General features: G+C 37.9%; 1 protein-coding gene across 10 annotated transcripts in view; it reads left to right on the top strand.

Moving 5' to 3' along the window:
- The window catches only part of LOC123772978 (uncharacterized), a 36,612-nt gene that overhangs the window by 13,230 nt on the left and 7,226 nt on the right, over positions 1-16,156 (top strand). The window contains exons 1-2 of one of the 10 annotated variants that reach the window (XM_069315313.1): positions 631-886; positions 15,553-15,700. The exons of 6 other annotated variants lie outside the window; for them this stretch is intronic. In XM_069315313.1, coding sequence (XP_069171414.1) covers positions 15,692-15,700 — 9 coding nt within the window. In that variant the 5' untranslated portion in view covers positions 631-886; positions 15,553-15,691. Of the gene's footprint in view, positions 1-630; positions 887-15,552; positions 15,701-16,156 lie in introns of those variants that run through there. 3 more of the 10 variants (XM_069315314.1, XM_069315315.1, XM_045766414.2) reach the window with 3 other exon arrangements.

Below are 16,156 nucleotides of genomic sequence, written 5' to 3'. Positions count from 1 at the left end.
AGGCATATATAGAAATTTGTTTAAATTAAATTTAAATTTTGCCCCGAGTGCATGATAAATACGTCACAAATGTGCGAATAATTTGTCCTGACAGTTTACATTTGGTCAATTCTACAAGGTAATGCAAGCTCCCAGATACTTATTACAGTCCTGTAACATCTATAGGAGTCTGCTCGTTTTATTGGACGATACATATATAAGTGAATCTTCTTGCAACATGAATGGTAGTAATGATAGATGGAATAGTTAATGTAAATTTCTATGAAAATAAATAAATATATATATACAGTAATACCTTCAATAATAGCACCAAATGCAAACTAATAGATGGAATATAACATGGGATTATGTCTGACAGCCAGCAACAAACAAAAACAAAGAACCCAGTAATGCAGACGATGACGCAATCCGTAGTAGTCGTCTATCACATTCACATCTCTCATGGCATACGCAAAATAAAGGAATGATTTTATTGTGGAATGTGACACGAATCTTGCGTAACTACACATATTTTCCCCTGAATCGTCAATTGCGTGTACCGTCCCACCTGGCGTTCATGACGAAACATGGTGCAATCGGGAGCTTGGGGGCTGGGTCTGGGAGGGCTGGGAGAGGCGAGGGGTTATAACAGAAAACGTTGGCGAGTGTGAGAGCAGTCCGGACCCCAGTGAGTGTACAGCCCTAGTGAGTGTTACAGTGTTCACAGCAGCCAGAGTTTAGTACTTGTCACACCCTCGTGGGCACGTGACGTGGTCTGTGTTTGAGTGTTGAGTGCAGTGTCCCATGTGCTCCATCTGATCCTGGATAGTAGTATTATTTAAAAGCGACATTCATACAAGATAACAACACGCTTTTTTCAAATATGGTGGCACAGGCATTATACGTGGTGAGTATTTTGGATGTAATTTTTCAGTTTAATCCGCAATAGTTTTGTATTACGTAACTGTGTTATATCAAAGGGTATATATGAATGATACATGTTATTGGTACTTTTTTGAATTAGATAATTGTATCATCCTAGACTATCATCCACAAGGTCTTCTCTCAATACTCTTTATTCTTTTCTCTGAGGCGAGGCTATAAGTCCATAAAATTGCACCAGAATTGGTAACCATATATATATATATATATATATATATATATTATATATATATATATATATATATATATATATATATATATATATATATATATATATATATATATATATATATATATATATATGCGAACAAGCCTGAACGGTCTCCAGGCATATATGCAACTGAAAACTCACACCCCAGAAGTGACTCGAACCCATACTGCCAGAAGCAATGCATTTGATGTACAGGATCCCTTAACCACGTTCGAGTTACTTTCGAGTCACTTCTGCGGTAGGAGTTTTCAGTTATTTATATATATATATATATATATATATATATATATATATATATATATATATATATATATATATATATAAAACACATGTGGTTGTTCTGCATACTTGGATCAGTGTTTTTGTGATCATATATATCATATGTATTTGTGATCAGACTATATATATATATATATATATATATATATATATATATATATATAATATATATATATATTTTATATATATATATATAATTTTATATAATTTATATATATATATATATATATATATATATAATTTTATATATATAATATATATATATATTTTATATATATATAATTTTATATAATTTTTATATATATATATAATTTTATATATATAATATAATATATATATATATATATATATATATATATATATATATATATATATAGGGGGGTACCACCACTGGTGTAATTATAGGGACCCACAGCCTCAGAGAAGGGAACACAGAGCACTCAGGGAAAAACTTGACATTTAACTCTGAATACGAAAGAGTGTTCACTTCTCCTACCACCCCCCTTTTTTTTTATTATGATGTACACTTTATTATGCAAGGTTATACAGTTACATATCTGATTTTATACAAAAAATGAACATTAAGAGGACACAAGAAAAAGTTCGCTTCCTAGAGGCTGTAGATTTCCTCGAACTCCTCCGACGCCGGGCAGGAACCGAGGATGCAGCGGGCATTTCCCCTCTGGATCGCGACACTGAGGCGCTGAAAGAGAAAACTTGCTGCTCTAGGGTCTCTTGTGGTGTCAATGAGCTTGGAACCAAGATCCTTAAGAAACCTTCTTGCACTCTCACCCCATGGGCCTAGGGTCTCAGACCCTATTGGAACGAAATTGTACCTTTGATCTAATTGCCTGTACTTGACTGACTTTTGTTTTTCTCTGTGTGTCGCTGCGGCTCCTGCCGTGCCGGCAGAGAGGGTGATGTATGTCGTTGCCAGGGTGGATACGCAAGTATAGTCCCATGCTAACTGCCTGCCACCCTTCCACGGACGCAGTGTGATTCCGTCTGGTCGGCCGGCAAAGCTAACAGAGTCACGGTTCAGTAGGTTGCGGGGCTCTCTCTCCGCTGGACACTGAGCAGAGGCAAGGCTTCTTTTAATGATGTCGTTGACTTCGTCGTGTCTAGTGTGCCAACCACCCGATTTTCCACAGTGCAGGCCATGCAATCCATATTCGTCAGCATCTGCCTCGCCGCAAATACACCTGTGAACAGTGTGGATAGGGGCAGCAAGGCGGAGAGCGACTGCAATACGGAGCTCCTGCGGATCAAGACGTATATATATATATATATATATATATATATATATATATATATATATATATATATATATATATATATATATATATATATAGTCTGATCACAAATATATATGATATATATGATCACAAAAACACTGATCCAAGAATGCAGAACAACCACCACATGTGAAAAATAGAGAATGCTTAACGCGCACGGGAAACATCTCCCGTCACGCAGGGTGCAGTCGCACCTCCACAGATCTCTAGTATCATCTATTGATACTGGTAATGCTCAAAAGGGCCACCACGTACGGGCTATTCATACCCGTGCCACCTTTTGGGTGGCTTAATCTTCATCAATCAATCAGCTTAACGCGTCGCCTTCATCAGAGCAAAGTAGAATGAAGATAGGAAACATTGCTGATCAGACCTTTAACGGTCTGATCAGCAATTAGCCGAAAACGTGTTAATTCTATTTTTCACCTGTGGTTATTCTGCATATATAAATATACATTCGATTTAATTTGTATTTGAATTATAGAAAATATTTTAGTGCTATCCTTGTACTGTATATCTATAAGTAGTTGTATTACAAATATATACATATTATATATATATTTATTTTATGTATTATAAATATATATACAAATGTATATATATTTTTTATAAATTAATATTAATTATTTTTATTTTATTATCATAATTATTATTCAGACAATCAATTGGACCAGTGAGGTGACTCGAACTAGTTAGTGATCGGGGAACTCCCAGCGGCGCACTTTACCCCTGTACCACGTCTTGGTATAAGTTATAAAACCTGGGATTCCACTGAATCAACAGGAAGTCTGGAGCCTTCTGAGGCCAGTCCAAGTTTTACATATAAGCTCCAACAGCAACGGTGTACACACAGAAATCACAATAGCGTGATGCATCTAATGAACAAATCCACAAGGTCCATGAACAAATCCACAAGGCCTAGTCGACTAAAGGCAGCGTCTGGGATCATCCCTGGTGTAAGCTCGAACCCTCATCACGGCCCTTGTGGATTTGTTCATCAATGGTGTAGGTAAAGTACTTCATCGACCGTAGGCTCCAGCTTCAGATACATCAAGAAATTACACTAACGTGATATACAGTATATCTACAATAAAATCCTTATATATCACATTAGTGTTATTTCTTTGTGAATCTGAGCTGGAGAGTACGGTTTATGAACTACTTTACCTACACCAGAGTGCATGGGGGAGTTGGTTATAGGTAAAAACTTGCAATGGCTTCCTGTGATTTCAGTAGAAACCCGGTTGTATGACTTAAGACAAGTTACGCAGGTCCAGTGGTGGAGTACGCGACTGACAATGCCAAAGGCCGTAGGCCCACGCTTACCTAGTGGATTTTCTCATTATTCTTCTTCTTATTATTATTATTATAGCAGCCTATTGTTTTTTGTATTGTTCGAAATTTTAATTTCTTTGTTTAATGATAAAATCAGGGCGATGTGAAATCAAACGCAGTACTGTAATTGCGTGGTAGTTTACCAATATTTTGTAACAAACCTGTTACAATATTTATTAACAAGCATTATAGCTGTTACACTACTCTTCACTACTAGAGTAGAACAGCTTTTTTTTAGTGTGGCTACAATTGTCTCGTAACTTCTGGAGTTAATTACGTGTATATCACCACTGACGCACAAATTAAAGCTCTTGTCCTTGTCATACAAACGGAAAATGTTATTTAATAATCGCAGCTACACAGTACGCACTGCTACGAAAGGTAGCGCTGGGAGTGCGCGGGTCCTAGCCAGGAAAGAAGGGTTTGATTATTATTATTTGTTGTTGTTAAATTCAGCTACTGGGAACAAAAAGTTCCAAGTAGCACGGTCTATGGTGAGCCCGTAGTGGACTTACCTGGCACAGGAACGGGGCTGTAGTTGGTGTTTTATTTGCTGTTGTTTTAGATTTAGGTACTGAGAACGAAATGTCTATTAGCACGGGGTATTGTGAGTCTGTAATTATTATTATTATTATTAGTGGTTATATGTACTATAATTTGCCTGAATTAACCAGAGGCCATCACCTCACTATAGTGGTCTCGACGCGGACCGGTGACCGGACCGGACCGGTGGTCCCCTATTTATCCTGATTAATGATCCTTCCACAGGATTGTCATTGTCTACTTACGAATACATTAAAAATTGCAAAATCATTATTAAACATTAATACATTAAAAACAAAAAAATCTTTACCAAATATAATCAAAAGGTGAGGTTTAAAGATTTGTTAATATTTTCTTGTATCTTCGCGGGGGGGGGGGGGGGATGATGTCCGGCTTCCGGCAAGGTCAATTGGCAAGTCTTAGTGGGCTTCTGGTGTGCCTTCGGGCCGTGTTGTCCAACCACTTGGACTGGACGGTAGAGCTTCATGCAGGTTAGCGTTCAATCCCGGACCGTCCGGGATTGGGCACCATTCCTTCCCGTCCTATTCCAGATACTTGTCCTGATCCCTTCCAAGTGTTATATAGTCGTAATGGCTTGGTGCTTTCTCCTGATAGCTCCCTTCTCTTCCCTTCATAACGTGTTGGGTATCTGACTTTTGCTCTGCTGGAAGTCAATGGAAGATGTGTTTGTCAAATTGGGCTCGAATTTTGGAGGGGCCATCGCGATTCTGCTGCTAGGCCGACACTTTTCCTATATATCCAGAGTTATAGGGCAGCTTATTGTTTGGGGTAGCTGCGTGTCGATAGTCTTCCAGCCGATTCTGTGTGCGGGTCAGTGTTCTCCCGACGGGCGACGGTTATCATCAAGACTGCACGTTTCTTCATTACTATTCTTTCATTACATTCGCGTCGTGCCCTCTTACTTAACAACAGTTAAAGCGACTCACGCGGGGCATCATCTAATGGTAATGGATTAGCTATAAACAAAGGTGTTACAATTTGGACAATTATATGGCTAAATAACATAATTGTGTGAGCTCTGGTAGGACAAATAAACTGCTGCAGATTCCTTCACACCCGGAAGTGTAGCGAAGAAATTTTAAACTACTCTCGGAGTGGCACTGACGTCAGGCATTTTGCCACCTCATCTTAAGTGAGTGAATTTATAATATTTATTCAAAGGAATTTTATATACCGTACGTTATGTTGTTTGCAATATTTGTTTTTATTTTTGTTTTTATAAGACCACTAATCACGAACAGCTGAGGAATATATATTTTTAAATCTTTATCATTCATAAAGAAAAGATTTTCTAAAAATACTTAAGGGGTTTCAAAATAGAAAATACCTTTCCCCTTTCAGGATATTTCCCAGTTAAATTGTTTTTGTATTAGAACCGATGTCGCACTTTAGCAGGTGCTCCATATTTTCTAGATTCTTTCCAAATTCTGCATAATGCTAATCTCTCATAAAACGTTCATCAATATAGTTAAGTTTTTATTCAATTAATATTGGGAATATATAAACTATTTCCGCACTTTGTTTTGTGTACCTGACATTATTATTATAATGTCTTTATTTACATAATTTGTATACAATAGAACTAAGTGGGAGGTGAGTACTCGATAAAACTATCCTGGGTGCAGCGTGTTAATAAAAAGTACTTAATATTTTCAAACTTATCAGGGAAAGTAGGGAGGGTAAATAACCATTTATCGGCCTTTAGTTTGCTCCAGAATGAACCCACACACGCGCGGAAAGCCGGAAACTCGTACTTTAATAACACATTGATTTTCTATCTGCATTTCCAGATTCTAGAGTCGCCATTCTTGTAAAAGTTACGAGTTAAAGTGCAACACCGATAAAGAGAACACATGTATGTACACTCACAAATTAAAATAGTTGGCATGTTAGTCCGACATTAAATGAAGAAAGTTATTCATAATTACATGATTCCGGCAGGTTACCCGCTAAGTGGATGGTGGAGGTGGGTTACCCAGTGTGATGAAACAGGAATGGAAAGTTATTTGTTAAATTATACACTTCTTGCCCATCTTGTGGGCGGAAGCATAGTAGAAGGAAAGTTCTTGCATTATGACCCTATGGAATTTCTAATGTATATAATAATATTACAATGGTAAAACAAACTAATAATATTATTACTTATAAAATAATATCACTATTGCTAATATATATATATATATATATATATATATATATATATATATATATATATATATATATATATATATATATATATATATATATATATATATATATATATGGCTGATAGACCACCGTAAATTCCTTTCAGAAGGATTAAGACAGGAATTTCCTTAAGTACTTTCGTATTTAATAATACATCTTCAGAAGGATCCTTCTGAAGAAGTATTATTAAATACGAAAGTACTGTACTTAAGAAATTTCTGTCATAAGTAATGCATAGGTATTCACATAGGAAAACTCTGAGCGCTTTCGTGATCAACACATTTTTCAACTGATATATTGAATCACAAAAGTGCTCAGATTGTTTTCTTGTATATATATATATATATATATATATATATATATATATATATATATATATATATATATATATATATATATATATATATATATATATATATATATATTACAGGATGAGAGCTACGCTCGTGGTGTCCCGTCTTCCCAGCACTCTTTGTCATATAAAAAAATGCTTTGAAATTACTGACGGTTTTGGCCTCCACAACCTTCTCACTTAACTTGTTCCAACCGTCTACCACTCTGTTTACAAAAGTGAATTTTCGTATATTTCTCCGGCAGCTTTGTTTCGTTAGTTTAAATCTGTGACCTCTTGTTCTTGAAGTTCCGGGTCTCAGGAATTCTTCCCTATCAATTTTATCGATTCCTGTTACTATTTTGAACGTAGTGATCATATCGCCTCTTTTTCTTCTATCTTCTAGTTTTTGCATATTTAATGCCTCTAACCTCTCCTCGTAGCTCTTGTCCTTCAGTTCTGGGAGCCACTTAGTGGCATGTCGTTGCACCTTTTCCAGTTTATTGATGTGCTTCTTAAGATATGGGCACCATACAACCGCTGCATATTCCAGCTTTGGTCTAATAAAAGTCGTGAACAATTTCTTTAGTATTTCGCCATCCATGTATTTACGTTTCGAACCTACATGGTTCATTTTCAAGTGAATTGATAGTACGTTGTTGTTGTTTTAGATTTAGCTACTCAGAACGAAATGTCCTTATAGCACGGGCAATTTTGAGCCCTAGGGGAAGGAAAACCCTGATTTTAAACCTCCGCTGCCTTGCGGCCATACCCCTTTTTGCGAAAGGCTTCAGGAGTCAACCTCGAGGAAAAATCCGGAGTTGGAGCCCCTAAGGCAGTTCGTTGTTGACGTCGACCTCGTTCTGGCAGCTCCTGCGACGTTGCTGGAACTATGTGTATTGGCATTTGCCTTTCTATTGGATAATTTCAGCAACGTGGAGAGGGGGGGGGGACCTGCTGCATGGGTAACAGCTTCTCCTCCATATCTACCTACCCAGGCTTTGCGCCCTGTCAGGGCGCAACTCCATAGTCTTAGACTGAAGGATGCCTACTATTTTGACCTCGTAAGTTTTTGACAGTATGGGGCATATTGGATTTATACCATTAGGGGGGTTAGGTGTAGGTGAAATACCTATTTATTGGTGAAAATAGTAGGTGAGGGTGAAAATACCTATTTGTAGGTATACAAATAGGTGAAGAGTAAGGTGTAAAGTGTGAAGAATAAGGCAAAAGAAGGGTACGACGCAGAATAAAAAGATTAATCAGATGTAGTGGGCGTGGCATGTTGAGCAGTGTCTTCTATGTTGGCATCTTCACGTTCCGGTCTTGTTCATACTGTCATGGTGGGTAGAGTGAATAATTCCGTAATTTGGCTATTTATAGTGGATTGTTTTATTTTTATATGGATTGCCTCAAGAATTTGTAATCTTCTTACATCTTGGGTTTTGTCTGTTATTCAAGTGTTTTTATTCAACATTTCTCTTGTTAGGGTGATGTCATGGGCTTGATGTGAGTGATTTTTAGGGGCACCTGATTGAAGATGACAGGTCAAACGCCTCGTCAGCTTGGTCGACGTCAGACATATATAAATAAATATATATATATATATATATATATATATATATATATATATATATATATATATATATATATATATATATATATATATATATGTCGTACCTAGTAGCCAGAACGCACTTCTCAGCCTAATATGCAAGGCCCGATTTGCCTAATAAGCCAAGTTATATATATATATATATATATATATATATATATATATATATATATGTCGTACCTAATACAGGTAGCCAGAACGCACTTCTCAGCCTACTATTCAAGGCCCGATTTGCCTAATAAGCCAAGTTTTCATGAATTAATGTTTTTTCGTCTACCTAACCTAACCTAACCTAGCTTTTTTTGGCTACCTAACCTTACCTTACCTATAAATATAGGTTAGGTTAGGTTAGGTAGGGTTGGTTAGGTTCGGTCATATATCTACGTTAATTTTAACTCCAATAAAAAAAAATTGACCTCATACATAGAGAAAAGGGTTGCTTTATCATTTCATAAGAAAAAAATTATAGTAAATATATTAATTCAGGAAAACTTGGCTTATTAGGCAAATCGGGCCTTGAATAGTAGGCTGAGAAGTGAGTTCTGGCTACTAGGTACGACATATATATATATATATATATATATATATATACACATATACATACATATATATATACACACACATATAAGCATGCACACACACACACATGTGGTGAGGTCACCGTCCGGGCTGCGGCGCACGGTCACAATTATTGGGACAAGGTGATACCTGTACTTGGCGCGCCTCACTTGGCACACCTACTAGGGGCTCGAACCCCGGCTTTAACGACGTCATCAGTGATGTCACACCAATGACTCATGATGCGCGATATACATGGATAGGTTGCCTCTGTATTATGCAACCTGCCATCTAAAAATAATGGTACAATGGGCGAGTTTAATACTGTTTATGGAGTGTTTCACTCAAAAAGAAAGTAGGTAAGACCAAACCTATACTTCTCTTCATATGAGCTTGTGTATCAGTTTTAATATAGTAAAGAGACACGAAATTTGTCTCTTAAAGAGTTAATAATGAATCTCATGCAATGCAGTCGTTTGGTTCATTAAAAATATTGGAGGAGTAATTTAATTAAAATTTAATTAAGAGGAGTTTTAATTAAATACATTGGAGGAGGAGTAATATTTTGTGATTCAAAGTCTGCTCTTCAAGCAATCGAAAACTTCTGGAAGATCGACAGCAAGAACCTCATACTACCAATTATAAATGACCTAATCGCTGCACAGAGTAAAGGGTTTCGAATCTCCATTGTATGGATACCATCACACATAAATATAACCCATCATAATGAGACAGACAATGCGGCCAAATTAGCGTGTAACAAAGATAAAGTTGAATTAGACCTAGGTATCACCATCTCTGCTGTCAAAACTATATTGTTCCAAACACTCAGGTCTAGTAGGAAATAAATTACCGACTCCCAACGACCTGAAACCACCAGTATAAAAAGCTATGATTTGTTCAGATCTGAAACCTATATTTATGGGCAGCACAAAACGTCCAGCAGACTGTGCGACACAGTGGTTGCCAGGATCAGGTTGGGTTACCGTTACCTGTGGCAGGTGTCTACAGGTGACGGATCTCCCAATCCTGAGCACGACAGGTGCAAAATCTGTGAGCAGGAACTGCGGCATGATCTCCCACACTACATCACCGAATGCCCAATTATCAGACCATTCAGACCCGTTGGCATGAGGTACCAGGAGCTTTGCTAATACTTTATTCATTCTCGAGTTCTTGAGGATATCCTCATATTCCACCCAAAATTTGCCAGTGCAGGCTACTGAACATATGACTCTGTATGACTAACCATCCTGCGAGATGGGGACTTTTAATATCACTGCTACCTTATTCACTCTTGTGTTCATGATAACCTCATAATGAACCCAGAGTTTGCCAGTGCAGACTACTTATCACATGCCTCTGTATAACTAACCATCCTGTGTGATGGGAATTTTAGCATCACGTAGCTAGCTTTTTGACACTCTATTTCCTTTCATATAGTCTAGCAACACAAATGCAGACGTACCTAAATGTGTTAATAAAAAAAGAATATTATTTTTAAAGAGGGGATGTTTGAAGAGAGGGAAGGAGAAAGGTGGAGAGGGAAGGGGAGAAGGGTGGGGGGATGTTGGGAGTCGGGAGAGAGAGAGAGAAAGGTAGCGAGGGAAAGAGAGAGAGAGAGGGAGGAGATACCATACTTTGTGGCTTTGGCTTTCCCCTGTGATGGTCCCGAGGATCAACGTCCCCGTAACCCGGTTTCTAACGGTTGTCCAGTCAATCAAACTCTTAGATACGGCTGCTTGTAGCCTGATGAATGAATCACAGCCTGGTTGATCACTTATCCTTCGGAGGTGTTTGTCGAATTCTTTTTTGAACACTGTGAGAGGTAGGCCGGTTATGCCCCATAGGGAAAGAGAAATGAGAGAAAGGGAAAGGGAGGGAGAGAGAGTGTTAGGACTGGGAGAGAGGGGAAGGGGGGGATGAGAGACCTGGGCACAGCCGGATTTCCCTTCCAGTTAACGATATCGCAGTGATTTAAACAAAAAATGTTATTATCATGTATACATAAATGGCAGCAGTTTATTTCACAATGTTAAAGCCTCACAGGGTCCACTGTGGTAGCCAGATATCCGGTTGGTATGTTGACCTCACGCTTGGTGTATATGGTTGGCTCAAGTTTGTACATGTTGCATATGGTTGCCTCAAATTTGTACATGCTACATACGGTTGCCTCAAGTTTGTACATGTTGCATATGGTTGCCTCAAGTTTGTACATGTTGCATACGGTTGCCTCAAGTTTGTACATGTTGCATACGGTTGCCTCAAGTTTGTACATGTTGCATATGGTTGCGTCAAGTTTGTACATGTTGCAGGACTGCTCAGAGGAATATGACTTGTGTATGAACTAACGGCATATATCAGAGTATACGTAATATTTTATACTCTGCGTCTAAAAATACTTTTGAAGTCAAGTGATGCTAGATAGTGTTATCTGTTTTAGTTTAGTCACGAAGTATCTCCAGCGCAGAGTATCTCCATGGTTCACATGTTACAGGATTTTACAGGAGATGTAACAAACAACGAAATTTCATTTATTCATCTGTAACGAACTCTGTAATCTGTATCTTATAAATGCTGCGACTTGCTTAGCTAAACGAATATTGAGGGTCAGTTCCTGAGCCCATTTTGTGCCTTTGTAACCATCTCCACTTCGTCTTGTGATAGGCTTGGAAGGGAGGGGTTTTAAACTAACAAACTATTCCAACAAACAGTCCTCAGTTAGTCAAAACGGCGTAGTATGATGACAACGTTCAATACCTTTGCTTCCCTGCGTCCCATCCCGATTCCTTATCCTGACCCCTTCCAAGTGCTATATAGTCGTAATGGCTTGGCGCTTTCTCCTGATAGTTCCCTTCCCTTTGATGCAAGTTCAGCTTTGAGCAAATTGATACTCTTATTAGTTTTTTCACTATATACAAACTATAGTTATTATATGTACAATACCAATCAAAATTATTTCGTTTAGGTTTCAATATATGCAAAATTGTATCGATAATAATAGAATAGCATGCATATACATATTCAGGTCGTGGGTTACCACAGATTAATGCAACGTGCGCTAGAATCTTTTATTGTTTATTCCTGTTTTGTTCTGATAACATGATTGCACCATGTTCCAACATGGCTGAGAGTGAGAGTTGTTGTTTATTGTGAATGTCAGGTGAGAGCCGTTGAGAATGTGTAAAGGCAACCACAGTTCCGTTAATGTTTCGCTGGCTTAGGCTAGTGAGCGCGCACCTTTGCTGACGTATGGATATTGCGCCATGTTTTGAAGTAATAAAAATTCGTTTTGTCGGGGCCGGCAGCCTGTATATATATTGTATATATTTTAGGCTTATAGCGAGGGGTCCCCGCTAAAGGCCGAACAACTGACCCTTTCCAGGATGCAACCCCACAACCGTTAACTAACTCCCAGGTACTTATTTGCTGTTAGGCGAAAGGAAACGTGCCCACCCATTTGTTGCCACCGTCTTCAGGCTAGGCTCGTATAGGCGGCGGCAAAACCCAAATACACATTCATAAATTTTAACATACTGCGTTTTCAAAATTTGTAGTTTCTCAAATATAAGTTAATTAATTTTATTATATCTATAATGTGCTGAATAGTTAGGCCTAGCTTAGGTTAAGTTAGGTGGTTAGGTTCTGTTGGCAATTATTGGTATTTGCATTAAGTGGATGAAGCATGTAAAGAGTGTGGGATTCGAGCAGAGGGCATGAACGAAGCACTACTCGAAAAAAATGCATACGTCATCAGTTGTGTGTCCTGTGATAAGTGTTTTTCTAATTCACAAACACGGGGGTTTGGTACTGGATTAACGAGCACTTAGCATTTGTTGAATTATACAAATTTTGAACAGGCAGTATATTGAAATTGGTTGTGTGTTTAGGTTCAAGCCGCCGCCTCGACGAATCTAGCCTGAGGACAGGTTGCATTTCCACCACAATATTATCAGTCATCAATGGTTTCCGCACCGCATTTTTTTTTTCATTTGGTAGTTATTAACGAATTTTTTTCGTGAACACAAGCAGCAGATTTTATACAGTTATGGTTTTCTTGGTTAAAAGAATCAACGGTTACAAAGCCCTGCCCGAAACGCTGCGCGTACTAGTGGCTTTACAAGATTGTAATTACTATCCTATGTATCCTCACAATCCCAATGTACCTTCTTGTATATATATAAATAAATAAATAAATAAATAAATAAATAAATAAATAAATAAATAAATAAACGAAGACAGCGGTGTACAGAAGTAGGCGGCGCCTACATAATTAAGAGTGGGATCATCCTTGGTGGATCGTCGTCACCCATAAATAAACAACTGGAAATGTCAACGGTGTCTAGGCGATACTAAAAATGTGTTTAAAGAACTTAAGAACAATTATGCCAGGAAGGAATGACTAGTATGTAATCCTTAACTGTTCCCCTCCTCCCCCTATAAGCTCTCGGCTTGCTAACAGGAGTCAAAAGGCGTCTGGAAGAAAAACTCCCCTTTGGTATGGGGTACTTATTTATTAATTAATATTTAATTAAATTTACATATGATAATTTCTTAATTGTTAATAATTACAATTAGTTTTATACATAGCTTAGTTAATTCATGTACCTAGCAAACGTACATTCTTCCCGTAACTCATTTATCATGGTCTTAATTAATTATGTGTTAGATGAGTTACCTAAGTTAACAAAGCTATGTACACTAAGGCTACTGCCATAAGTGGAAGCCTATCACTTTGGGGGGTTCCACGGCAGCTGGCCTAGCGGATGGGGGTGCTCCAGTGGAACCCCCATCCACTGTGGGCCACTTGAGCACTTGTGGGCCACTAGAGGGCGACTGTGGGCCTCTAGAGTGGCCCACACCTCAACCCCTATGTCCTGTGTGTGGTGCGGGCAGCAACAGAGAATGAGGGAGGCGGGGTGCCAGCTGCACACTATAAGTACCCCACATTGTGCACGCACAGCAGTTACAGCCCCGCTCCTGTGCCAGGCAAGTCCACTACGGGCTCACCATAGCCCGTGCTGCTTTGAAACTTTTGTTCTAAGTAGCTGAATCTAAAACGACAACAACAGCGCGCACAGCCCACGCTACTTGATTGCCAGACGTTTTTCTCCCTTCAGAAATCTTTCCGCTTTCCAAAACAGGTCCATTTCTTTCAACCACTTTTGTTAAAATAACTAAATAAAAGACCTGTACAGTAATAGAAGGCTTACTTATTATTTCTTGTATTGGCAGTGGTAATATACAAAATAATAATGGACTGGAGTAGTTATGGTTGTGATCTGTGGAAGGGGCGTATTGCGAGTTTTTGGGGCGAGAGTGGAAACTGCGCAGGTCGCGGCCCCACTTTCTCGTCGCGCGCGTTCACGCAAGCGCACCTTGTCAAAAACCTTTCCGCAGCTTCAGTTGCAAATTACTAGCAACTGCAGTTGCAACAATTCCTTGCAACTTACAGTTGCAAATATTCTATTATTAATATTTAAATTTAATAAAAAGATATATCGCATATGGTGTTTTTGTTTCACGCAACGCCCAAAACGTTCATTTATCATGCACCCCATACACACCCTGTGGGCAGTAGTGGGAAAGATTGCAGGGAAACATAATGGGCGCAGAAACTGCACCACAAAATTGATTTAGCTAAGCAAGTTACATAGTTTAACATAGTACCGCTAGATGGTTTCGATCCCTGGGTGGGACAGGAATGGTTGGGCACGTTTCCTTTCAGCTGATGCCGCTTTTTACCTAACAGTAAACAGTTACCTAGGAATTAGGCACCTATTGTGGGTTGCATCTTGGGGAAAGATCACTAGATTATCTACGGTGGGGAGGGGCCTCGTTAAACCTATAATAATAATTGTATTTACAAAAAGGTACAGTGGGTTTGTGAGATTACATAAGATTGGTATTTTTACATTCTTGCAAAGCCACCTAATTTCAGGTTTCTTCCCCCCGAAAACGGGAATTATGTACAATTAAGTACATTTAAGTACTAGAATTAAGTACAGGTAATTCCCGACAACAGGAATTAATATACAGTATATGAATAAGTTTGGTTGGGTATACTGTATGTTGGAATTTCCTTACATGGGCCAACAGCCTTTCTACACTCCCTTTACTCTTATGTTTCTTTTAATATTTTACTAAGTAAGTACTACTGTAATATCAAAATAAATAACATTCGATGTGCTAATTAGTTTACAGTAGTTTCTATACTGTGATTGTATTTGCTGTTTCTTTTAATTTTGAATTTCAGTGTTGCTGCGCCAATATGATATGGTTTATCGGTTTCCTAATGTCTAGGACAGGAAGCCTATTAGGGTTATCGAGGTCCTCCAACGACTGACCTACTGGATTCATCCCACAACAGTTGCCTAAGGCTGTTAGGTAAACAGATGTGTCAGGTACAAGGAAATGAGCCTGACGTCTTAGCAAAGTATTGTACGGTTTTAAAATTATCATATAGATAATTAATGTGCAATGTTGCCATTATTTATGCAATACTGTACTGTACTATTGGCTATTAGCAATATCATATGGAATTAAGCATTTGTCTAAAGTGTGGTACCAATATCTTATGACGGACTGTATTGTTACTTTTGCTCATTATCAATATGTATATATATATATATATATATATATATATATATATATATATATATATATATATATATATATATATATATATATATATATATATATATATATATATATATACACATATATATATACATACACATAGGGTTTATATTTAAGGTACATTGGGTTTATGAGAGTACATAGCATTGATGATTTTACATTCTTGTAAAGCCACTAGCACGCATAGCGTTTCAGGCAGTTCAATTGCTAAGTGATTTTAT

Source organism: Procambarus clarkii, chromosome 81 (genome assembly GCF_040958095.1).
Source record: "Procambarus clarkii isolate CNS0578487 chromosome 81, FALCON_Pclarkii_2.0, whole genome shotgun sequence".
Lineage (NCBI taxonomy): Eukaryota > Metazoa > Arthropoda > Malacostraca > Decapoda > Cambaridae > Procambarus > Procambarus clarkii.
The sequence above is the reverse complement of the archived record's forward strand: the minus strand, read 5'-3'. Positions and strand labels throughout refer to the sequence as shown.